This window comes from Lemur catta, chromosome 11, assembly GCF_020740605.2.
Source record: "Lemur catta isolate mLemCat1 chromosome 11, mLemCat1.pri, whole genome shotgun sequence".
Classification (NCBI taxonomy): Eukaryota; Metazoa; Chordata; class Mammalia; order Primates; family Lemuridae; genus Lemur; species Lemur catta.
In genome coordinates, this window is record NC_059138.1 from 86,602 (window position 1) to 112,971 (window position 26,370).

Here is a 26,370-nt window from a genome sequence, read left to right on the forward strand (position 1 = left end):
GGGACTGCACAACTTGGGAACTCAGTAACTCGACTGCCCGAGCCCAGGATGGCGATGGGAGTTGGAATAGCGATGACCTCGTGACCTGATGTCCCAATGCCAGTGCCCACGAGTCGGCGTCTGCATGCCACTTCCCTCCAGTGATGACGCCAGCGTGGTGACAGACAGTGACGCTGTGCTGTTTAGCCACATTCCCAGCCTGCTGCAAGTGTGACCAGACGGGGACTCGTTGAACCCAATCGAAATGGAGCCCAGGCCCGAGATCCCTGGGCAGACACTGCCAGTGGGGCCTCACGCGTGACCTCAGCCCTGCTTGATTTGCAGACATCAACGAACCTGAGTTACTTCTTGAAAATGCCTGTAGTAGTGTAAAACAGAACTTAAACTCAGCCAACCGTAAGCCAACACACTTATAATTATATAGCTAGGGACTGTGCAACGGGATAGACCCAACGAGGCAACTGTCTGACTGTCACCGAACTTTCTTTGCTTTACTTCTGTTTCCGTCCTACAAAAGCCTCCCAGTGCGTTCCCTGCGGAGCTCTGGAAACATCTTGGTTTGGAGCTGCAGATTCACAAATCATTGTGTGGTCAAATAAACTCCTTAAAATATGATTGTGTCTCAGTCTACATTTTCAACGGATAAAAGATTTTAAAATGAATTTCCTTGCTCGATAATGTCACTCTGAACATTTGGGGGTGATAAGCTGACATCATAGCTGCCCTGCGGCCAAATGATCACAGCTGGGTCGCCGGCTCCAGTCGGGAAGGGTGTGAGCGAGAGCGACGCGGGAAGGGCTCAGCTGGTCTGGGAGTCGAGCGTGGGCCCTCGTCCCGCTTTGTCACCAGCCTGCTCTGTGACGTGTCTGGGCCTGGAGTTTTCCCCATGAGCCTCTCCAGTTCTGACGGTTCACAGATCACGGCCACAGGCTGACTTGCCCGGGCAGCTGGGCACCGCGTGCTGGGCCACGGAGCAGTGCTGTCCTCCGCTGTCCCATCCTACCAGGCACCTGCTCAGAAAACAGCACCCACGCCATGTTCACAGCACTCTGCTTCCCACACCCAGCCTGGGTCACGCTTGATTTCACGCTCCCAGTGACCTGTGAGACGGGGCAACACGTATCGTCCCACCGTAGGGAGAGATGGCGCTCGTGGCCAGCTGGGGCTGATGGGTGGTGGATCCGTGGCAAGACCCTGGGAGCCTTTAATTCCGGACTTGGGGAACGGCGACGCCACACTCTCTCGCCCACTCCCCGCTCCCCGTGACCGATGGCGTTTTCCAAAGGGCGTCCCGTTCCCCTCCGCACTGCGCTGCTGCCACTGTACCACGGGCAGCACCTGCCGCTCCACCCCGCACACCTGGCAGGACTGGGGCCGCTTTGCGCACACGAGGCACGGCGCTGCCCGCCTGGGCACAGCCCTGACCTGGCCTGCCTTTGGGAAGCCGCCCACGTGAGAGGCACGGCCACGCTTGCGCCACACGTGGGCAGCCGGCGACACGGAGAGCCCACGTGGAAAGACTGAGAGAAGCCAGCGCATGTGTGGAAAAGCCACAGGAGACGTGGACCCTTCAGCCCAATCGCAGCCACCCCCACACGAGGCCACCCGGCGACCGAGCAAGTCACGTCTCCTGAGAGCTTCTGCCTCACGCCCGAAGTGGGAGGCGGCAACACGGTAAGTGCAGCCCTCAGGTCGGCATTCTGCCGTTCAGCATCCTGTTTTCCTGTGTTCTGTTTGTCACATCCTTACTGCAACATCTTTGCAACTCGGAGGAAGCAGCTGCACAAGGAAAATTGAAGCAGGGTGCGGCCCTGTGAGGAATGGAGCATTTTAGAGCAATCAGCCAGAGAGCTCTCAGGAGCAATAACAGCACCTTGCCGAGAATCGTGGATTGACTTGTGGGTGTAACACACCTTCGCTTTCTGCCTTCCGACGTGACCGGGCTGATGTGTTTAGCTGCTGCACTGATTCATAACAGCAGTTGAGTTGAAGCTCGGTATTATTTCGGTCATTACATACACATCTAAACTCCGTGCATTTGGCTAATTGAGTGCGTTGGACCAAAGTGCTGAGATGACGTGTCACTCCTGCAGTCAGGTGCGGACGTCTGTCTTCCCCAGCAGAGGGAGGCCCGAGAGGGCCAGGAGCAGCTCCATCCTCATCCTCACGGCCGCTTTTCCTCAAGTGCCAAGCGAGGCACCTTGCAGGCACCGGGTGCCAGGTAAACTCCTGCTAGTCAACTGCGTGACCCGTGGGACATTCAGGTTTTCTATCTTGTCATCATGTGAAGATGGACTGGGGAGCAGGGGGACGTTGCGAGTCACACCGGGGCCCACGGGCACGAAGCATGGGGTCCGCACGTGAGTGCCCTCACCCTGTGCGGGTCCCTAGCAGCCCGTGTGCTAACACAGCTGTGGTTTGGAGCATGAGACAGTGTTGCATCAGGAGGTGGAGCGGCGGTGCCCCTGTGTTCCGAAATGTTCTGGATCTCCCCTCAGGAGGGGCAGGCACTGTCCACCCAGCTGGGCCTGCAGGGGAAAGAACAGCAGGGGAGGAGAGAATACTCTGTCTCCTCGGGACCAGGACACCCTTCTGCTCTGCCCTTGGATGTCAGAATACCTGGTCCTCCAGCTTTTGGGCTCCAGAACTTGGGGACTTGCACCAGCAGCCTCCAGGCTCTCAGGCCTTCAGCCTGGCAAGAAGAGTCACACCACCAGCTCCCCCCAGGCCCCAGGCCTCGGACTCGGCTGAACTACACCGCCAGGTCCCCTGGGTCCCCATTGTGCAGACAGCATATCGTGGGACCTCTCAGCCTTCACAACTGTGTGAGCCCCTAATAAGTCCCCTGTCATATATCTATATCTAATCTATGTATACGTATGTCTACCTATATGTATACTATATCGACATCTACATCCACATCTACTTCTACATCCACATCTACATCTACATCCACATCTACGTCTACATCTATATCTGTGTCTACATCTATATCCATATCACATCTACATCTGCATCTATATCCATACCTACATCTACATCCGTATCTACATCTATATTTACATCTATATCCATATTCACATCTGTATCTACATCTGTGTCCTGTTGGTTCCATCTCTCTGGGGAGCCCTAACAGAGCCTGCATGTCTTTCCCTAAAAGCCTCTGCTAATCCCCGAGGTGTCAGCTCCTGGCAGGCAGCGGAGCCTCTAGTAATTCCTGTCTCCTGGCACCTGGCTCAGCACTCGGCACCGTATGTGCTGAACGAATGTTGGATATTTATTACACTTTACATAAGCAGAAATTATAGGAAAAAGTTAAACTGAAAGAAAATGTATTTCACAGGTATGCATTGTTCCATTAACAACTTCAAAAGTAACTTTTATTTATGAAGTAGTAGTTTGGAAACTTTAGCAAATATAGAGAAATATAATCTAAAAAAGATTTAAAGACCCAGATTAGAACTCTTCACATTTTAGTGTACAAAATCAGCTTATGACAAAATCAAGCTGAATTGAAAGTAAAGTCACAGCAAAATTCTGATGTTGACAGATTTACCCTGAGAACTCCGTTTTCTGCCCCCTTTTCGTGGCTGATTCAGCCCCAGCTTCTGCAGCCTGTGGGGTCCCTCCCTGAGGCACTGGGGTATAATCACGTGGCTTTCTAACTGCACACAGAGGTTGCTGTGCCATGAGACCCCCAGGGCATTATTTTTTAGTTTCTGTGTCTCTTTTTTTTTAAGTTTAATGTCTACCCCTTTCATTGTGGTTGTCAGTGAACTTGACTCCAAGTTTCTAAACTGCTTTGCCCTGGGCCACCAGATAATCTAATCAGCTCCATATCGCTGTGTTTAAAGTCAATCAGGAGACTTACCTGGCTGTGCAGCCCAAAGGCACTTACAGGTTTTCCTGGTCTTGACATTTTCTAGATAGTGACTTTCCTGGAAAGGTCGTCTTGATGAGTGAGTTGTCACTGTGATACTTCTGCTTCCAGATTAGAACTGACCTCCGGGGTGTGGTGGGTCAGAGCGCACAGGGTGAGAGAGGCGCTTGCTTTGATTCTGGGTGTAAAAACGTGCCTCACGTTTGTCTTCTAAACATGCACAGACGAGAAACTATAAGGGCTTCGTCCCAATGTTGACAGCACGTTAGGTAAAAAGCCTCTTACTATGTACGTTTATTTTGTTCATTTAACGACTCCAAATGAATATGAAAATGCAGCTAAGGCTAATTTTAAAATATGTTTATTTTTCCTTTCAGGGTGTTTAAGGTCATCAGAATAATCTGCCAGCCCATCAGCTAGTTCATTTTACAAACGAGATCGTGTCCTGAGAGTGAGATGACAAGGCCAGGGCCTCGGCTGCACACGGTTAAAGGAGGGAGAAGTCCAGGCTCCTGGAGAGGAGGGTGCTGGCCAGAGAAGGGGCTGGAATTGGCCCCTGTTAGCGTCACATCCTGGTAAAGTGTTACCTGGTGGCTGGTGGCAGGAACACTTTCACTGTGCTGCGGCAGTGACTGTGAGACCCCGTCCTCCCTTACCCTGCTCTGCCCAGTTACCCCTTCCCAAAGTGCCCTTGGAGTCAGGGAGAGACCTAATGAAACAGGTTAGAGAATAGGAAAAAAGACTAAAGAGCAAAGAAAATGCAGCAATATTCTAATGAAAAGCAAGGACAAAAGTTCTTGATATTTTAAAAGCTCTGGTCTGTGTGAAAAGGGAGTTGGTGCCGGAGGACAATTAGGCTTGGGAAGTCCCTCAGTCCACGTGATGCTTTAATTACTCCCAGGAGAACATTATTAAGTGTTTAAAGGGCCACTTGAGCAATTAATTATTCTCTCCTATTCATTTCCAAGCAAATGGTTAAATTTAGTCCCAGTCACCAATTTACTCCTCAATTAGATTCTTATTTCTGCTTAATATGCAGTTAAAAATAGTTCCTAAAGTTGTTTATTTTCTTCTCTTCTCCCTAAAAAACAAGCCATTTGGAAAGGCAGCACATCTTCTCTCTGAAGGTCCAGAACCTTCTGTGCCTGCCCCCCGACCCCAAGCCCTGCAGCCCCCGTGGCCCAGGGCCTCCTCTCCCCTCTCCAGGCCCCCAGGTCTCCCACACCCTCAGGGTTTCACTGTGCACACTGTGCACACGCGACACATGCATGCCCCACGCCTGTGGGACCATGACAGGGGCGCATGGGAAGACAAACTAAAACTGACAAAGTTCTCCAAACAGGCTTTCTGCTGGGGGGTGGGGAAGGTAAATTTTTACAGAAGTCTGGTATCCAGTCGTATTCAGACCTCCACACCTCCAAGGCCCTCCAGGAAGAGCGCACCCTCCTGCCTCTCCTGTGCCTTACCTCGTGCCCACTGCAGTTACCCCACGTCCAGCACCCACCCAGGACCCTGAACTCCGCCAGGGAAGGGGCCTGTGTTTCACCTGCCACTTGACCCCCACTGCACCCAGTGCAGTGATTTTTAAACACATATTTATGTGTGTGTTAATTACCTTGATTCTCAGAGACCCTCTAAGGTGGGGAGGCAGCTATCATCATTCCCATTTACAAGTGTGCCCAGGGTGGGACAGTACATAAAAGGTATGTTTATGAAATTCATAAACAGAAACAATAAGCTTCCAGACCTGAGGCTGCATAGCTAAGTGCAGATCTTGTTCTCTAACACTGTTTCCCACTGACACGGACAGATGGTGACAGATGGGCAGATGACGGGTAGATGACAATAGATAGAGGATAGATAACAGGTGACAGGTAGATGATAGATGGGTAGATGACAGATAATAAGTAACAGGTAGGTAGATGACAGGCAATGGCTGATAGGTAGATGGCAGATAATAGAGGATAGATGGCCGATGCGTAGATGACAGGTGACAGATGGGTAGATGATGACAGACAGATATTGACAGGTACAGGGTGAGATGATGGTGAGGACGCAAATGATAAACCCAACGAGGTAAACGTTGACGGCCAAATCTACAGAGAGGGTAAGGAGGCTTTTTGTACGGTCCTCATTCTTCCAACTTGTGTGCGTCCGAAATTACTTCCAAAAGAAAACTTACAGCGACCAAAAATTACCCGTTTTATTTCTCGTTCCTAGTGCTTTTCCATTTGCTGGGTAACAACCGGCTCTTGCGCCAGGCCGGCCCCTCGGGACGTCGGGGGCGCGGGCTGCAGGACGTGACCACGCAGCCGAAGCCTCCGGAGGCGGCGCTGCTCCCGCGTGCGTGCGGCGGGCCCCGCCGCCGCCTCGCGCCCGCCCGCCCGGGGCTGCGAGTTTGGGGAGAGAACGAAGTTCCCCGTCGTGCGGACGCGGCCCAAGACCCGCGCTGGGCTGCGACCCGCGTGCACCGGCCCGGTGTTTCCAGTCCCCCCGATTGCCTCTCGTGAGGCTGTGCGGGTCCCACCAGAACGCGCTCTAATGTTCTTCCTGATCTTCAGTTGCCCAACCCAACCCCACCGGCCGCGGAGGACGCCCGCCCACCCGCACGGGTTTCTCGCCGCTTTCTCGGGCGCCTTTAAGTTGCGGCCTCGCGGGGCCGACTCAGGTCGCCGCAGACGCGGCGCAGCGCGTGGGAACCGCAGCCGGCGCGGGGCGCCCTGCCCGGGGTCCCACCCCCCCGGAGTGGGCGCGGACCGAGCGCCCTCGGCCCCGCGTGCGCACCCCTCACCCGCCCCTCGGGCACAGAAGGGGGAGGTGGCGCGGGGTTGCGGGGACCGAGGGGAGGCGGGAGTGGGGGGCGCGGGGGACACAGGGGAGGCGGGGGACCTCGGGGAGGTAGGGGCGGGGTCACGGGGACCGAGGAGAGGCGCGCAGGGCGGGGACGGGGATACAGGGAGCGGAGGGGGCGCGGGGAAGGAGGGGACAGCGGCGCGGGGCGGGGACAGGGGCGCGGGGCGGGGCGGCCGGACCGGAAGGCGGGCGCGCTCGCGGGCGCCGGGGCGCAGAGGCGGCCGCTGCTCCCCGCGCGGCGCTCGGACCGCCGGAGCCCGGGTGCGGAGCCGGGAGTCGCCGCGGGCGCCGGGGACGGAGGCGGCGGGCGCTGGGCCCCCGGCGCGCCGAGCCCGACATGAGGGCGCGCGCGCTGCTGCCGCCCGCGCTGCTGACCTGCTGGCTGCTCGCCCCGGTGAGTGCGCGCGACCCCCGCCGCTGCGCCCGCTCCGCCCGCCGCCCGCTCCGCATCCCCTTCCCAGAAGGGCGCGCAGCTCCGGGCGAGCCTCGCCCGCCTCCCAGCCCGCGCGCGGGGGGCTCGGCGCGCCGGACCTCGGAGCGCGGAGCCGCGATCTCCCGACCCCGCGGGGCCCCGGACTCGGGGGCGGGCGGATGCGCTCGCTGCCCCCTTCCTGCCGTCCCGGCCGCGCCGCCGGGGCACAGTTGCTGCCCGAGCCCAAGCGCTGAGCGGCCCCGGCGCGCGAACCGGGGACCCGCGCGGGCTTCCACTTGAGGGGGACGTCGGAGTTCGCCTTGTCACTAGACGCTTCCCCGCCGCCGCGGACTCGCCCGCTTTGTATCCGTTTTAGTGCTTGTCGGAGGGCCGTGGCGTGGCTAAAGGAAGTTTCCCTTTGAAATACTCTGTTTTTAAAGAGCACCGAGGAAACGATAAGCTGAAGTTTGTTAAATTAGTGCATTGATACAGTATGTAGTTCTCGACAATTATTCCCTTTATGTGAAAACTTAAAAAAAATAAACTCGAGCCTCGTCCCCTGCTGCCCTCTCTCTCCCGTGGACCGCGAGGAGCGCGGCGAGCGCGCACATCTGGCGGCGCGTGGCCGCGGCGGGGCTCGCCGACCCCGGGCCCGGCTCGAAGCCGAAGCGGCGGTTCCGGGACAGCTGCGGGGCTTCGCGTTCGGGAGGGCACGAGCCCCTCGCGGTTGCCGAGCTCCGGGTCCGCGGGAGGCTGTTTGGGTTAATGCGCCTTTACTCTCTGAAATGCCCTGAAGCAAGTCATTGCGCTGCACTGCTGGAGTCTTAGCTACTGTAGTGCCTTTGGTACCTTAACAGGTAATGTCCCTAGTTCTGAAGTTGCAGCCACCGACTGTTCACATGTGACACAGAGTGCCAGAGCAGGTGTCTGCCTTGGCGCTGTCCAGTGGGGAGCGGGAAAGGGGCGGACGCGGGTCCTTCCGAAGCGGAGGCGACTGCGGCAGAAGTGTCCGGGATGAAGCTGCTTCCCGTAACGCTGCGAGGGCGTTTATTCCTGGTTGAAATTCTGATTGACTTATTTCAGCGGTAGGATGACTCCGCGCAGGCGGCCGTGGATGCCTGAGTGGGAGGCTTCGGTCACCGCCTGGTCGGAGTCCGGGCAGACGGAAGGAAAGAGATTAAGGGACGGGGGAGCCCGAGACCTCCCCGGCAGCTCCTGCACAAAGTGGGTAGTGGGGGGCGGAGACGAGGAAGGGGATGCTGGACCTTCGTCTGCTAGGCTGAAACACGTCGTTCTGTCACTTGCTGCGTTGACAGACCATATTAATTGTTGATACTACTCAGGCAGCATCTGGGGTTCCTCTGACGGTCCCGTCTGGAGCCGCGGGGATGTCACTGTCACCTCTGCCTCCTACTTACCCTCTCAGCTTTTCTGGAAAGCTCTTTCACAGCAAATTATAAAGTCAGAATGAGTACGATTTTGTCTGTGTTCATAGAGTTAAACCTCGAACGTGTGCTGAAGGTGTAAAAATAAGGTTGTTCTGTTGTCTCTGCAGCGGCACCTCCGGCGGAGCCTGCGTGGAGTGTGCACTTGCTGAGAATGGTCTTGAGGGAAACATGTATTTACTTTAGTCAAATCAGGGGCTATGAAAGGGAAGACTCTTGAGTATTGAGAGATTATTGGGTTAGAGAGCTCTATTGCCTGTACTAACAACATACAGTGTATTATTAGTTTATTTCCTGCTTAGAAAGAATATTCCATCAAGTTTCATATTTGTTTTACAATACCTTTACAAACTAAATACTGCAGTTTTTTTTAAATAACTATGCCAGAAAAAATGAAGGTAATTGCTTTTAAATGAATTCCAGTTTGGATGGTTGTTTTTCAGAACTTTTGCCTTATTTTCCTCTTATTGTGGAATTTTTAGTTGTTTCCATTTCTTTTAACCTTGAACAGGTGAATAGCATTCACCCAGAATGCCGATTTCATCTGGAAATACAAGAGGAGGAAGCAAAATGTGCAGAACTCCTGAGGTCTCAAGCGGAAAAGCACAGAGGTAAGGCGGGTGTGGTGCGCATGGCCACACTTGGGGACTACAGGCTGGGGCGGAGCCTCACACCTCACTCCAGTACCTGGTGCTCTGGGTCACCAGCATGTCTCCCTTAAAAGGGTCACTTTCCTCTGTTTGTTAATGAACTGCTGGCAAAACTCATGTAGTGTTGTCTCGGTGGGATCTTCACATAAACCTTTTAAAAGAAAACCTTAATCCTTAACAAATCCTTCAAACCAGTGTCCACGGTTTGGCATAACAGCAACAGTTACTCAAATAATTCCATGGCTTTGTTTTGCTTTGCAGAAGCAGCTCCCGTTTTCCAGGGAATAAGCAGCTATCTGAATTTGTGCATTTTAAATTCTTAGTTACATCACAGATGATTTTGTCCAGTGAAGGCCAGTTGAAACTTAACAGGAAGCAAACGGGAAAGTGGGACTTGTGTGTGGCTGGAGACAGACCTGTCATGGGTGCTCTGGACACGCCGGGGGTTCTCTGCGGGTGGGCAGGAGGCCGGCTGGGGCGGCTGGAGCTCCACCCAGGCGAGTTCACAGCCCGTTCACAGACGCGGGGCCGGATGGCTCCCAGTCTGTGCCCAGCACAAAAGCCTCGTCCTGCAGCTTTCCGTGCTCTTTGTCTCGATTTTATCCTCTTCAAGAAGGAAACCAGCGTTAAAGTAAGGCTGTGGTAGGACAGTCTGGTCCTGCAGAGGGCCTCAGGTTGTGGGCTCTGTTCCAGACCAGCCCGACAGACAGAATGGGAGCTGCATCAGCGAGGCGGGCCTCGCACCACCTTGAGCAGAGAGAGCAGGGCGCGTTCAGACAGGGGCTTGAGACCTCCCCTCGGTGGGTGCCACGAGGAAACACGTCACTGATCTCTTCTTGGACACCTTCTTGTATCGAAGGCTCTTACTTTCAACAATTCCTGTACAGGAAAAATGTCTGTATCTGACCCATTTCACCGTTTTGACCTGCAGGAAGTGCTGGGCACGGAGCCCGCTGCCCTTTGGGAGGGCCAAGCCCTGGCCACTCTCTCTGTGCAGAGACAACCTGTGTTTTTTCTTCCCTTTGAAATATGCACGGCTCAAATGCCAGGGATATAAATAGTAGTGAGTTACCAGAATGAGGATACCACAGGTGACGTAAGCCAGGGTCTGCCCGCTGCCAGGGCCAAGCGGAGGCATCTAACTGGATGGGACCAGCGGGTCCGAAGGGCATTGCGGCCCGTTTGCCAGAAAACCAGAGGGGAGATGAGACTCTGAGGGTCTGTCGTGGCCACTGTCAAGTTCCACAGGATCAAGAAATGGGTGTGAAAGAGCGCCAGAAATGAGAAAAAAAAAAACTGGTTTTTAATTCAGTTGAGGTAATTTGTATAAGTCTGACATGGACAACTTCTTTATTACGTGATGAATCTAAAAAAAAATAAAGTAAAACACATAACAGATCCAGACAGAAACCAATTTCAATTCAAAACTCTTACAGAGGCTTCACTTTGTAAGCTCAGGAGGTATTGAGAGCGTTGTGACTTAACACTGATTCACAGCTAAGCTAAACCTAATCTTGCCAGTATGCACCTGAGCACTCTGAGGCCACCGAGCCTGAAGTCCAGCCCGTCCTGTGCAGCCGCAGGTGGCCGGGCCCCTGCCTGTGCACAGGTTGATGGGGACCTTCGAGGCTTTACGTTGTTTCAGCCCAGGTCTGGAGGGGCTGTCACCGTAGGCAGAGGAGCAGAGGTGGCTGCCGTGGGACACTCAGCTGGCATGGGGGTAGTGGGGCTGTCAGCTTAGGGTCAGGCCAGGCAGGGTGCTAGACTAAAACACTTCCTTTTCTTTGATGTGTTTTAAACAAAGGATGCTGGGCTGATTCCATCTGTGTGTCAGGAGCTGAGTGGTTTAAGGTGGTTCCCACTTGCAGGCTGACAGGGCAGCCCGCCACAGTTCCACAGACTTCGGGAGACACCAGGTGTTGGGCCAGAGATGAAAGACTTGCCGGTCACAGCCCAGCAGGCCCCCTGCTCCCCAGTCCCCCGGGACACTGACATGGTGCATTTGTGTCACAGCTGAGGAGTCCAAGCTTAGGAAACCCCCAATGTCAAAACCTGCCAGCCTTTGTTCAGAGAGAGATGGTATCTCAGTTACCAGGGTCAGCCCAGGGGAGCCACATCTCTGCCTTCAAGGCTGTCTGCACACAGCCGTCCTGGGAGAGGCAGGCAGGAGCGTAAGCTGCCTCTTCCCGAGAGGAGACAGCGTCACCCTGCACAGCTGGGAGGGGAACGCCCTCCCCCGACGTCCCAGGGCTCGCTGCAGCTTCGTGGTCACAGCTTGCCGTGCATTTTCTTGGTCCTGCTGTGTTGTCCTTGAGGAGACAGATGGCATCTTGTTTCCCATTGTATCTCTCAAGTCTTACACGGTACTTGACATCTAAAAAGATATTTTAAACACTTTTGATGAACAAAGTCATGAAAATTCTCGCATTAGAAATTAAGATATGTGCACCCAGAAAACCTCTGTTTAGTGAGACACACAGTAAGAAATGTTTCTGCTCCAGCCCTCCCTGGGCCGTCCCTGGGGGTCCGTGTGGACGCGTGTACTCGAGGACACACACAGGTGCATCCTCCCCGCTTTTCTTCGTGCACGTGGAAGCTACCGTACACGTCTGCTCTAGCCTGCATCTCACTTTTATTTTGCTGCTAGAACAATGCTCTTGTGACTTTTGTTCGTGGGAAATGAAATATTTCAGTAGTGTTTGAGGGTTGACTTCAAGCTGCTGATCGCGAGGTTGGAATGGCCTTCTCATATGACCAAGGAACATCCTTTTAAGCCACTTTCTCATTTCTGTGATGGTTGTGTCACGTGGAATATAGTTAATCACAGCTCATCGTCATCGAGCCTTTTCCTTCTTGCACCTCTTTGTCACGGAGGAAAGGTGACAGTGTCGTGAGGGGAAACGTCCCTCGGGGAGTGTTCCCAAGCCCTGGTGCGTGTGTCATGTGTCCACAGTGTGCTGGTCCCAGGCTTGTGCTGTGCCGTTGTCTCCCTGCGTGTGTGTCACAGAGCGAGGCCTGTGGCAGTGCTGGTGCCGATCTCTGCAGGGGTCCCAGTGGGACTGGCGTGAACAGACCCCCTGCCTTGCCACCGTGGTCTGCCCTGGCCATGTGGAGCCCCCGGTGGGGCGCACGGCGCAGGTCGGGCCCTCTGCTGCCAGTGTGGACGGGGTACACTGGCCGAGCCTCATGTGGGGCCGGGCCGGCCTTTCCTTTCTCTGACGTCAGCAGGCCTGCGCTCTGGTCCAAACACGATTTGGGCAGATGAGGTAAACAGCTGGGTCTTTTTTTTTTCCTTTCAGATTTTTTTCAACTAGATTTCTTCTAAAATTTAACACATTGACTGCTACACTAGAAAAAAATTTTTCCTTGGGGCCACACAGTTTTATTACTAAAATAGAATAAAAACTTTGAAAACAAAACGATCCTTTCTAATTTAATGAAAAATTTGTTATTTTTTATTGTTTTCTGTGAGTTATATACAACTAAATTGTCAATATTAATTGTATTCATAACAGTAAGATCATCAACAAGTAAGCTTTTCAAGAACCAGCTGCAGGGTTTGGCCGCCCGCCACGGGACACGCGTGCTACAGCGTGAGTCGCCTGCACGCCTTGCGGCTCCCGAGGTAAAGAGACGTGTGATTTACACACGCTTCTTGGGGCTGGGGGCTCAAACAGGGGTGAGTTAAATACAACTCCATGGCAGTTAATGTGTTAAACTCCCATAATCAGTTCCTAGTCTTGCATATTTAAATAATCAATAACTGTTTATTGGTTTGTATATTCTGAAAGTCAATGCCTTTAAATTTACTTTTTACAGGAAGTAAATCTCACTGAAATAAATTCCACCCTGAATAAAATTTTGATACTTAGAATCGTGAAAGGAATTAGGAAGTTAGTTCCCAGCAGGGGAAGCAGGCACACCTGGCGGAGGTGCTGACTGCTGCTCCCGTTTGGAAGGACGGCACTGTCACTCGCGGTGACTCTGTCAGCTCATGCGACGGAGCCGCTGCTGGTCGGGTCACGTTAGCTGCTTCTCCTCCTCCTCCCTGAGGCCAGGCTCAATCTGTGCTGGCGGCCCGGATGCGGCCTCTCCCCGCGCAGGCTCCCTCTGCCCGTCCTGTCCTCAGTCTCGTGCCCAGAAGGCCGCCCCCGCCGCCCGTCCTCCCAGCCACCGCCCGGCCCAGCCGCCAGCTCCGCGGCTGGGAAGAGCTCCCTGTCCAGCTGCCTTTGTGCCCCTTCATGTCTCGACTGTGTTGTGTCTGTCGTACGGCGAGCACACCCTTGTACTGTAAGCATGCACGTTGTCCCCTCTCCACATAGGTCGTCCGTCCCTGAGGTCAGAGGTCAGGTTTGGTGCCCTGGCCTCTCAGCGGCACGGCTCGCACAGAGGGGCCCTTCCTGTCTGGTGGGGTGACCGGAGGAGCCCAGACCTCTCGAGCCCCACCGGCCATCAGGGGAGGGAAGGCCTTGGGCCGAGGCACCTCGGGCCGTGTTAGCGAGTGAGCTGGCACAGGCCGACAGGGCCATGCGTGAGAGGGAGCACTCGCTACAGGGGTGGTAGCTCTAGACTCTTTTGGGATTAGTCAGCTTTTGGGGGTGTCTCCAGCCCTAATGCTGGGAGTTAGTCCTCCATCACTCTATCGAGGTGAGGAAGCTGAAGCCCGAAATGTGAGAGAATTTTCCAAGATTCTCATCCAAGTTGGTGGCAGAACCCAGGTCTCTGGACGCCTGGTCGACTGTTCCTTTTCCAAAACCACTTTTAGTGCATTAAGAGATGGAGGTGTGTTTTAGGAGAGGGCTGTCCTGCTCCGTAACGTCTGCTTCAGAGTTGGGGGAAATTCCTTTGAACATCACAACATCCGTTAGCTGAGATTTTGTCTAACCATTTTGCATGTTTGTTTTAATGTTTTGCATGTTCAGCCTGTTTAAAAAGGTAAACTGAGGCACAGGAAAAAATTTTTAAGGAGTTTATTTGACCACACAATGATTCGTGGATCTGCAGTTCCAAACCAGGATGTTTCCGGGGCTCCGCAGGGAACGCACTGGGAGGCTTTTGTAGGACAGAAACAGAAGTAAAGCAAACAAAGTTCGGTGACAGTCAGACAGTTGCCTCATTGGGTCTATCCCGTTGCACAGTCCCTAGCTATATAATTATAAGTGTGTTGGCTTACGGTCGGCTGAGTTTAAGTTCTGTTTTACACTAATACAGGCATTTTCAAGAAGTAACTCAGGTTCGTTGATGTCTGCAAATCAAGCAGGGCTGAGGTCACGCGTGAGGCCCCACTGGCAGTGTCTGCCCAGGGATCTCGGGCCTGGGCTCCATTTCGATTGGGTTCAACGAGTCCCCGTCTGGTCACACTTGCAGCAGGCTGGGAATGTGGCTAAACAGCACAGCGTCACTGTCTGTCACCACGCTGGCGTCATCACTGGAGGGAAGTGGCATGCAGACGCCAACTCGTGGGCACTGGCATTGGGACATCAGGTCACGAGGTCATCACTATTCCAACTCCCATCGCCATCCTGGGCTCGGGCAGTCGAGTTACTGAGTTCCCAAGTTGTGCAGTCCCGATGGCAGTCATGCAACATGGGACTGGCTGCCAGAAACCATCTGGGGCCTTGAGAGGACACAGCGCGCTGGGGAGGTAAGTGCAGTGACCAGAGCAGAGTCACGGGCAGGGATCGAACCAGGCCCTGGAGCAGAAATCCCAGAGCCCAGAGTCCACCAAACGAAGGAGGCAGCGCCTGTCTGATGAGAGACTTGTGTTTGTTTAAGAGCCTTTAAATTTGGGGCACCAATCCCTAATTTATTTCTAGATTTTGATTTAAAGTAAAACATGGAAAAAAACAATTTCTAATTTATTAACATAGAAACCACATTTTTTATGACTAAGAGCACAAGCACCTCCTTATATCAAGACCTTACATTTGGAAGTACTATCCAGGCTGAGTTGTTCATTTCAGACTATATTGCTGGAAGGGAATTCAAGGTATTGTTTTATGAAAACAGAAGAAAAACAGAGGTTAACACTTGGAGGAAATTATGATCTCAGCGCCCAGTCCAGAGGGCAGCTAGTGTGAAGATGTCTGGATTTGTGTTGGAAGCGGCCTTGGATGGTGGGAGGAGGACGCAGGGGCCACCTGATGGGTTTCCTGGTGTGGCGTTTGAATGTCCTGGGTTTGTCACGGCGTGTTCTGGTGACTCCAGGGCCCTGTGGAGCAGCAGGCATGGAGTTTGTCAATATGTGGGCTCCGTAGCGATTATTCTCAAGTTTCATGTCATCCACGTTGCGTTTGCAGGGCTCAGGGAAGGGGCAGCTTTAGTTTTAGAGAAACTAGGACATTTCAAGGTCCTGCTACCAGGCAGAGAGCAAAACCTCCAGGGGAATGAGCAGGACTGGCTTTGACAATGAGTACACTGTAATTTTCTATTAAAATACAACCTTTTTAATAATCACTGCCATTTTTTTTTTTTTTTGAGACAGTCTCACTCTGTTGCCTAGGCTAGAGTGCTGTGGCATCAGCCTCGCTCACAGCAACCTCAGACTCCTGGGCTGAAGCAATCCTCCTGCCTCAGCCTCCCGAGTAGCTGGGACTACAGGCATGCGCCACCACGCCCAGTTAATTTTTTGTATATATTTTTAGTTGTCCAGCTAATTTCTTTCTATTTTTTTTTTAGTAGAGACGGGGTCTCGCTCTTGCTCAGGCTGGTCTTGAATTCCTGACCTCAAACAATCCTCTCGCCTCGGCCTCCCAGAGTGCTAGGATTACAGGCATGAGCCACCGCGCCCGGCCAGTCACTGCCATTTTTAGCAAAACAATTACAGTAAGATTAGTTTCTTTTTTGTAAAATAAGTCTAGTTTCATTAAACTTGACCTGATTATTTATATAAGTTTAACAAGGATAGTAATTTTATGTATATTTTAATATATGATATTTTAGTAGGTGATTTGTTAACAGCCAGGGGGATTTATTGACTTTGTATCAGTCAACCTTAGTTTTTCTTAAAAAAAAGAAAAAACTATCTAGTAATGAGGAATCTTAGATTAGACCTTTAAAAACATCTCAGGCTGAGAAGCCAAGTCCAAGCCTGGCCCACTGGTGTCCTGTCGCAAGGAGAATAGATTCTTACTGAGCCTACGCAAATACCCATATCGCCATGGAAATAGAAATAATAAGTTTCCAAATCCCAGAGCGATCGGGTGGCAAGAAAAGTACAAATGTTCCATTTTTATTCACAAAAGTGCATTCTATCAAATCGCCGTGTGTAGCAGACGGCTTAGAGGAAAAGAGTTCCTTAAATCTGAAAAAAGAAGACATTGAAGAACCAGCAATGTTTCAAACAAAAAGTCATAAAAATTATAATTATTCTTATCAGTTAACTCAGTCCTGTGTAATTAATTTTTGTTTTGTTTGATACTGCGTTGGCAGTTTTACGAAACCGTCAGTTTTCTAGTAGAGTTCTAGAAATTCTTACCCCGTCCAACAGCAGGACCCTGAAGTCATCAGACCCCTGCACTTGTCTTCCTCATGAATCTCTTGCAATTTTGTATCAAGCGGCTGATAAGGAAATTTGGTTGTTTTGGTAACATCCAACATTTTAATATAATAATTAGAATTATGACTGATAATACTATATTAGTTCATGTCAGATTTTTTGAAATTTCGTATTATTTTTGAAACATTTAATAATGTATGTTCGTGTAAATGTAACCTAAGGATCTGTATCTGACAATGCTGCTTACGCAGTTCAACATGTCCAATAAGCTGAATTAGTTGAACATCTCTCTTTTTACAGGGAATGAAAATAAAATCTTTTGGGATATCCCAGAGACACTTCTGGAAACTCCGAATTAACTAGAAGTCAAAAAGACTTAATTTACAGTTTGATTTTGGGAAGCCATCAAAATGTAAAAGGTTTGATTAAATAAGATCACAGGTCACTGTGAAACAATACTAACGTGACAAAAGTTTTAGAGGGAAATACAGAAAGTTACATAATTGTAAAAAAACTCAGTTTTTTTATATTGAAAAGATGCACTTTACTTAAATAATCAAAAACCTAATAAAAGGCAACATTAAGAATAAAAAATTATCCTGATAAAAGAAAAAAATCATTGTTTTCTAGGCCAGCTACTTTAAAAGTTTTTAAAAAAGCCTTTGGTAACTAAGAGTAGACCAATACTGCAAGAAAACTTTGTCCCCTTAATAGAGAGAAAACCAAATTCTGACTTTACATCATTATTAAGCTTATTTTTTAAACTACCTTATAAATAAAATCATTTTAATCTCAGCAGTTTGAGCACACATGAAATTCCTTTTACCCAGGTCTTTTACAACTTTCTATATCTGTTGAGTTTGTCATACATGTTTTCTTTTTTCTCCTGGAACAATCAGTCATCTTGGTTTAAGGTAAAATTATGCTCTTTTTTTCCTTAATGAAAAGACACCTTGTATACTTTTCCTTATTAAAACACATCCCATTTTCTCTACATTTTTATGTAGTTGTTTCCTTTCATCCTTATTATTTCTAGTAGTTTTAATTACATGCATTAATGAACATTCTTAATTCTTGGAAACCTTAGGATCTAGTGAAAAGTAGGAGGTATCTGGCATCACAGTTTTTAGCAGCATGTGCTTCCCTGCAGCACAGGTGTGCTCACCTGCAGATCTAAGTATTTCTGGTTCCTCTGTAAGAAGAAGCCCAAAATACTCAAGCTTAAACTTCTGTTCAGGAATTAATGCTTTAGTAGTTTGTCTTATTTATGCGTGGTCTTGATATTTAAAGAATATCTACCATTTAATGTAACTTGGTGTAATTTCAAAGTTTCAAGTTTTCAAAAAGATTTTGTAAACTGTTTTCAGGTAGACATAACATTAAAAAAAACTATATGTCATATCAGGTTATTTTTCTTATTGACAAATTTTGTAACAGATGACATGAGCTTATTTGACAAATCACAGCTAGGTAAAATATACATTTTTACTAAATCATTATCCATATTTATTAAAGATTACTCAGTTCATGTGAACCTGAAAACCATTTGAGTAAGTTCTTTTCTGAGAAAATAATTTATATCAGCACTTAATTTCATTTAGGCCAACAGAATGGAGCGCTTTAGGTGTTATTTCTAATGCCAGCACCCAGAGGTGGAGTAACATGACATGCAGACACCATTCCTGTGTAGGCGTGTGGAACCACACGGAGCGACCCGGAGGGCCGTGGTTCTGTTCTGAGACTGCAGCGTGTGCCAAAGACAGTAACGCAGACTCCTGGCTGGATCCAGCTGTGTGCTTGGCAGTCAGAGGGGCCTGTTCAGATTGCCAAAGCCTTTTATCCGTATTTGTAGAAAGGACTGTTAAGATTTTTCATTTGCCAGTTCATTTCTAAAACATTCCTCTTTTTTCCCCCTCTGATGAGTCATTTCCCTGAAACCTGCATTTTAAAGCTTTGGAGATCTCTGAGGCGAGGGAAAGGGTGCAGTGTCTGCTCTGGGAGGGTGTTGGGGCGTGTCCGCCTGTTGCCGGGACTCAGTCCTGCTGAGATGATGCACTGTCTGGGTGACTGAGGGGACAAACGGTCAATTTCCATTTGTTCTTTTTCCTCTTCAGCCTCAGGCAGTTGCCTTTATAATAGCTCCAAGGCGTGTTCAAGGCCAAGATGTGAATTTAGTTGCTGGGGACAGTCCGGGCTCATTCCAGGATTAGTGTTTAAAGGAAGTTGGTCTTGAGAATGTTCGTGTGGAAAAGGCAGGGACCAAAGAGAGTGGCAGATTCAGAACCGTGTTTAATAGCACACTGTAGAGAAGATTCCTTCAGAGAGGCTGTTTTCTTTGAGTCATTCTGTCTATGGTCAGTCTGCACACCAGCCGAAAATGGGTGTCATTGTTTCTTAGGTGCTCGGTCCCTTTTTCCAAATGTGCCCACAGAGGAATAAGTTCATCCAGAATAAAATATCCCATTGCTGCCGCCGTAACTCCAGGTTACCTTCCTGAGGTGCACCCATTTCTCCACAGGTCCTGGGTCTGTTATTTCTGAACAGCTAAGTAGCCAGAGCCCCCGACGGAGGAGTCCCTGACACTCTATCCTAAAATATTAGTGACCTGTGGCCTCCAGCTGGGCCCAGTCCAGTTCCTGTTGAGCACCCAGCCCCATGTTGGACTGGTCCAGACCCCGTCTGACCTCCAGAGTAAAAATTTCTCAAAGTTGGGGAGCTTGGGGTGGAGACTGTGGAGCTCAAAATCGAATCGGGACTTCCCTGCGGCCATCAGATGCCCCGAGAAAGCAGTGAGCACAGTGGGCCCCGCAGGTTCCCACACCTGTTTACTCACAGATGCCACTTCTGACACCAAACTGGTAAAAAGGTAAACTGAGGCACATCTTTTTTTTTTTTTTTTTTTTAAGAGTTTATTTGAGCAATTTTAGTTTTAATTTAAACAGCCACAGAGGCCGGTGGTTGCCACGCTGGAAAGTGCAGTTTTGGGTTTTTTTCTCTCCTTTATACCATCGTATCCCTCTTACCCCATTTTACTGTTTTAGCTAGAACTTCAGATACATTATTGAACAACAACAACCCAGCCCGGCTCCTGGTTTCCGTTGTACACAGTGTTTAAATGCTTCTGATAACACGTGCTATTTTTAACTATTCTCTGTTAAGGGAGTGTCACTATTTTACTGTTTGATCTAAGGTTTTTATTATAGTAATTAGGAGTGGCCACTGAATTTCACCAGGTAACCTCTCAGAGTGTGCTGACAGGAGCATTTTGCCCCTTTCGGACCTCGACTCTCCGGGGCTCCCAGCCGGGCCCGGCCGCCTCGTCCCCCCCACTCGCCGCCCGTGCGCGGACCCTCCCCGTCACCAGCTCCGCGCTGCCCACCGCCCTCCCGACGGGCCTGTCCCCGACGTCGCACTCCCGCCAGTCACGGCGCCGCGTCCGTGGCACCCGCGGGATATTGTGACCAGTATTTTGCTTTGACCTGCACAGTGTTTTCTGAAAATGTGAACTCAACATTTTAAAGGGATCTATCGTCAACACTGCGACACACTTACCTCTCAGACTCCAGCCGGTGGCACTGCCGGCCTCAGGGACAGTGGCAGCCCCAGCCGCCCCTGGCCCACCCCACCCCGTGGCCTCTGCCGCCAGCCGCCCAGCCACCTTCTGGGCGCTTCTCTGTGCTTGTTTGCAGGCGACATGCTTATCCGCTATTTCTTTTCTTTTTCCAATTCACCTCCATTAAATCCTGCTGTGGGTAAAGACGTCCCTCTCGTGCCATTGTCAGCACCTGCGCACACGTCCCCTCCCGCCGACAGCGGCAGGTCACCACTGCTGGGTCACAGTTGAGCCTGTGAAAATCAACGTTTTCTTTCTTTGTAACTTTAGGCTCTTCCTGGGATAAGAATTTCCTCATCTTTCTGTGGCTTAGTTTTCTATCCAACTACCGGTAACCAGGCACCGAGCCACAGGCAGAGCCGCGCAGGACGGTCCCCACGGCCAGGGCCGCACTGCCCGTCCCCTCCGCCCGCAGTCGGCCGAGTCCGGAGGCCCCGCAGGGGCGGAGGCTGCGGGTCAGTGCGGGCCTCGGCCTGGACGGTCCGATGCGGAGGCGGCGCCCGCCCTCCCTGCGCGAGGCTGCCCTGTCTGCAGCGCCCTGCGGGCATCTCTCGGGGCTGCCCTTTCAGGTCCCTGGTTGTCGTTTTCGGGCGGTAGAGGAGCAGGAGGGAGGAACTTCTTCGTTCCTCGCGGCCTTCCCGCGCCGCACGCGTGCGCGCCGGGGTCCCCCGAGCCGTGTCGCGAAACCCCTCGAGTCTGCGCACCACATGGTCGCGGCCTCGGGGCCTGTGCCCGCGCGCGCGACAGGAACGGACGCAGGGACGGCTCCCGCGACCCCCGCGGACGCACAGGGCGACGGGTTGCGCCCCAGATCCTCCAGTCACCCCTACTGTGATGTGAGCGCGGCTCGGTGCCGTGTGACTTTAGTATCTCTGTTAAGGCTTGAAGAGCAGTTATTAGTATTATTGTATGATATGTGGTTACTATAATTTATACTACACATTAACATATCCTTTTAAAATAATATGATAATATCACTCTATAGTAATGATCAGTAAAGCAAGTCTGTCATCTCGTGGTGAAGAGTCGAACCTTCACCATAAGCGGAGGAGCTGTCAGCACCTGCTGTGTGGGAGGTGCCGGCCCGGACACCCTCCGTCCCCGCCCCGAGCCCGCTCTCCCGGGAGCCCCGGCTGGCGTCTCTGTCCCACGCCGGGGCCAGAGATGTCCAGTTAGGGGCTTGGCGCTCGGCAGTCTGAGATCCACGCGATGCTGCCCACGTGGTGAGCACCTGGTGAGCCCCAAGCACAGGTCTGCAATTTCTAGTGATCCATTTATATTTGACCACTTGTTTTGAACATTTTTAAAGAAATTCAACATTTTCTTTCAATATGAAGGAGCATTAATATAGCATGAATTTATGTCCTCGTTTGAACATCAGTATGTAATTCCACTTTATAATGAATGTATTTTCGTTTTTATTAAAAATGTTTAGAAAGTATTTTCATCTGCAAAACTTTTCAGAGAGGCATCTGTATTTTTTTTTTTTTTTTTGAGATACAGTCTCACTCTGTTGCACGGGCTAGAGTGCCGTGGCATCAGCTTAGCTCACAGCAACCTCAAACTCCTGGGCTCGAGCAATCCTCCTGCCTCAGCCTCCCAAGGAGCTGGGACTACAGGCATGTGCCACCATGCCCGGTTAATTTTTTCTATATATATATATGTGTGTATATATATATATATATATATATGTGTGTGTGTGTGTGTGTGTGTATATATATATATATATATATATATTTTTAGCTGTCCGTATAATTTCTTTTCTATTTTTAGTAGAGACAGGGTCTCGCTCTTGCTCAGGCTGGTCTCAAACTCCTGAGTTCAAACAATCCGCCCGCCTCGGCCTCCCAGAGTGCTAGGATTACAGGCGTGAGCCACCGCGCCCGGCCCGCATCTGTATTTTTGAGAGTAAAACACTCCTGTGTTCAAACCAGAAACGTCTATTCTCCACTAATGTATTTGTGAGTCATTGTGCAGGTCTGAGAGCCAAGCCATTGTTGGTAGTTTTTACCTAGCAAGCACGTTGTTTCTACAATATTGAAGTTTAAATAAAAGATAAAATTTTAGACATCACAGAATATAGTATAAGTAGCTTGGACTTACACTGTAAGTCCATTTTGCTTATACCAGCAAAACTCCTGGGCTTAAACATGGATTCTAGCACCACGCGAGGTTGCGAAGCCTTTAAACAATCTGAGCCCGAGTGCTTTTCATCTGGGAGACGACTGATGCAAGGTTTGTATGACTTCCCCCACCAGGTGGTTATTAAGACCAAAGAGGTCTGGAAATGTTTTAAGGTATACATGGCGCAAATTAAGCTGTTTAATGCCTCCATGAAGGTAACCTAAGATTTCATTACTAATAAGGCACCTTGACAGCTAAAAACCAACTGTATCTTGTCAAATATTTCAGTTTACAATTGTGGTTGAAGTCAGATTGCCTAGAACCACAAGCGTCCCCCCCACCCCCACCCCAGCCGGGGCCCTCCCCTGGGCCCTGAGTCTCCAAGACTTGCACTGATATCCATGCACCTGTTTTATCTCACCAGGGTGTGGACTGGCAAGAAACAAGCATTGATTCCCTTAAAATTCAAAAAGCCACACCGTGCACCTTATGTTACTCAAATACTTTCTACTACAATATGGTTATTTCTCCAAAGCTAATTGAAATGAACCCACCAGCTGACTCTATTCTCAGTTATATTGCTGGTGCGAGTTTGTTTCACAGAAAAATATTTTACAAGATAATTATCTAATTAATGGGTTTTCGGTTTGTGAGGCTTCAGTGGCCTCGCTGCCTCGCGCACTGGCGCGTGGCCCACGCCGGACTCACCGCGCCTCTGTCCTTCCAGCCTGCGGCGGCGTCTGGGACAACCTCACGTGCTGGCGGCCGGCTGACGTGGGGGAGACGGTGACCGTGCCCTGCCCGAAGGTGTTCAGCAATTTCTACAGCAAAGCAGGTACCGTGTGCGCCGGTTTCTGGCCCCTCCTGGGCGCTCGCGTCTGTGGGTCGGGTTTTCCACAGGCCGCAGCACGCAGGCGTGTTTCTCCCTGCGCAGGACCCCTGCGTCCCGGCCTCGCTCGCCGCTCAGGTGCTGCCGACCGGCGTCTCCCGGCTCCATCCGAGAGGAGGGTTTTCTTTGTTCCGGTGACTGTTTCAAGTTTTCATAGTGTGAAAAAATCTATCTGGAAAACTGGAGGATAGAAGACAAAAGCATAATATTTTGGAGTACTAGGGAGAACTTGCTTTTTTCTTGGACATATGTTAAAGGGTAAAAACTTGGAGAACTAACAGTGTTTAAATGCTTTAAAACAGAGTGTTGGAGCACAGATTGGGACAGAGGAAAAGGAGACTCAGAAAAGAGGTGTCATTGCATCTGTAGGACTTGCCAGGTGACTTTCTCACTGTGTTGTCCAGTCTGAAGGCTGAGCTCAGCTGGCATAGAAACCAAATTACTCTAGAGAATCTGGACTTTAAGGACTGGCTGGTCCAGTCAGTAGTGTTTCTGCTGAATGGCTTGGGCTGTAAACACGTCCTGGAGACCCCAGATGAGCTGTGCAGACCCCGGCTTTTCCTAGTCAGTGGTTGGGAGCTGAAGGTTCCAGCGTACTCACAGCAGCCGGTGATGCCAGGGCTCCAAGGCCTGGCCGCCCGTCCTGCCAGCCAGAGGCCGGGTGGGCACCTGGGTGCCCCGGTCAGCCAGCCTCTGGCCATGCTCTGAGTCATCACCCACCCTCACTGGGAGATGCTGTTTGGGGCTAAATGCTTGACATTTTTTTCCAAAGCAGGGTAATGACGCTGCCTTGCTATTGTGAGGAGATTGGCTGAATTCCCCCGAGTCTGGCTGGTCACAGCTAGATCATCCAAAACATGCTTCTCCTTTGTTAACTGATCACAAAACACTGAGCTACGGGACGGACACACACTGTTGACAGACGGCTGGCATGGAACGTCCACAGGGAGTGGCTTCTAGGGTATTAAACAAGCGCCTCTTGCAGATACTTAGAGGAACGTGGGCCAAGCAGGGAGCCGGGGCCCAGTCGGGCGGTGGGGCGTGTGATGGTGCCTGACACGTGCCGAGGGCTCAGGTGGAACCCAGCGGGATGAACAGGGGTTGCAGGGAAATGCCGGTGGGCTTGAACCTCTAGGTGTGTCACAGGCAGGTGCGCGGTAGCTGTTTCTCACCGTGTGCTCTCAGGAAAGCCGCGCCATGGACGCACTCGGAATGATTTCAGCCCAGGAACCCAGATGCTCATGAAAGAGGTCTGAGTTTTAATGAAAAGTTCTTTTCTCTTTTGATTTCCCATTTCCCCAGTAGGTGGGAGGTTTGGGGGCTCTCCACCGTCAGGCTAGGAAGGCGGCCTCTGCTTGCCCCCTGCTCGTGGCATATCGTCACGGCAGCCAGCATGCTGGTGGCCCGCTGTCCCCGTGCCAGGGCAGACCCTGGGGCCCGGGTGTCCAGACGTGGCGGGCAGCTCCTCTCCAGGCCCTGCCGCCTGCCACGCAGCGCTGGGACCCAGGTACATCTCCTCTCGTCACCTAGGCTGGGCGCTCCCTCTAGGGTGCAGGAAAGCTGTGGGATCAGGTTCTCTGCCATTTGCCACCCCCCCACCCCCCAGCCCCTCTGTCTTCTCAGAGTGGGGTGAAGCGCAGAGGGGCGGGAGCCCAGGGGACAGGCAGCGACATCGGCTGCCTCTGCTGGGCACCCCACGAGCAGCACCTGTTTGTGCTCCTGCTTGACTCCTGGGTGGCAGCACTGACATGCCTTCTGCTTGTCATTGCTGCTGCGTGCCCGCCTGCCGGCTTGGCACAGAGTGTCACGTTCAGGCTGGAGGAAGTCACCCAGCACCTTGGAGCACATGTACCTGGGGCAGCTCTGAGAGCGAAAGTCTTGAGAAGGGACTTGAGGGGCCCCAGCTGGGGGATGTGCAGGCTGAACGGCCCTTGGAGTGTCTGCTCTGAGGAACGGAAACCCCGGAGATTGCCAAGTGTCGGGGAGAGAGCAGCGTGGGCCCAGCCCTGCCCCACCGGCCTGCCTCCCAGCACCCTGTGCAAGTCCCCTAGAGACACGTGACGTAGGGATCGTAGGAGCACCACACACAGTGTGCGGAGGGCCCCGCATGGAACACGGAGCACAGGGAGCGTGAACTGCTTGCAGTAGGTTGGGCTGGCCCAGACCCAAGCTGGGTACACACATTGTCACCTACAGGGACGGGGCACCCACAGAGCCAGGTCCAGAGGTTCCCAATGGGGGGCTGCTCAGTGCAGGCGTCCAGGCGTCCAGCTCCTTGAGCTGTGGCACCCTGGTCTCTCTCTGTCCCCCTGATCTCTGTCCCCCCATCTCTCTCTGTCCCCCCAGTCTCTCACTGTGGCACCCTGGTCTCTGTCCCCTCGATCTCTGTCCCCCCATCTCTCTCTGTCCCCCCGGTCTCTCACTGTGGCACCCTGGTCTCTCTCTGTCCCCTCGATCTCTGTCCCCCCATCTCTCTCTGTCCCCCCGGTCTCTCACTGTGGCACCCTGGTCTCTCTCTGTGTCCCCGATCTCTGTTCCCCCATCTCTCTCTGTCCCTCCAGTCTCTCTCTGTGCCCCCCAGTCTCTCTCTGCCCCCATCTCTCTCTGCCCCCCAAGTCTCTCTCTGCCCCATCTCTTTGCCCCCATCTCTCTCTGCCCTCCCCCCGTCTCTCTCGGACCTGCTCTGGCTGCAGAGTCCAGGCGCCCACTGGGCAGCGCCATGTGCAGGTGGTGGCGGGGGAGGGCCTGGCGGGCTGTGCTGGAGGGTCCTGCACTGGGTACATCTCGTTGCTTGGCTACCTGGCCCCGTGGTTTGTGCCCTTGAGTCATCCTCACTGCTCTGACACCAGCCTGTAGAGACTTGTCACTTGCTGTCTTCTGTGGTCATCTGCTGAGGCCACACCCTTTGTAAATGAGAGGACAGTGCATTTCTGAGGTGACCACACAATTTTAGGTTATTTAGGCGCAAACGATGGACTTGTAAGATCACAGTTGCCTTGAGTTTAT

At 51.7% G+C, this 26,370-nt stretch overlaps 1 protein-coding gene across 8 annotated transcripts in view; it reads left to right on the forward strand.

Moving 5' to 3' along the window:
* Nucleotides 1–7,018: 7,018 nt before the first annotated feature.
* The window catches only part of VIPR2 (vasoactive intestinal peptide receptor 2), a 50,621-nt gene continuing 31,269 nt past the window's right edge, over nt 7,019–26,370 (forward strand). For 7 of the 8 annotated variants that reach the window (XM_045564475.1, XM_045564478.1, XM_045564473.1 and 4 more), the window contains exons 1-3: nt 7,050–7,127; nt 9,102–9,201; nt 23,203–23,310. In XM_045564475.1, the coding sequence (XP_045420431.1) occupies nt 7,071–7,127; nt 9,102–9,201; nt 23,203–23,310 (265 nt within the window). In that variant the 5' untranslated portion in view covers nt 7,050–7,070. Of the gene's footprint in view, nt 7,128–9,101; nt 9,202–23,202; nt 23,311–26,370 lie in introns of all 8 variants that reach the window. The other variant, XM_045564472.1, reaches the window with a different exon arrangement.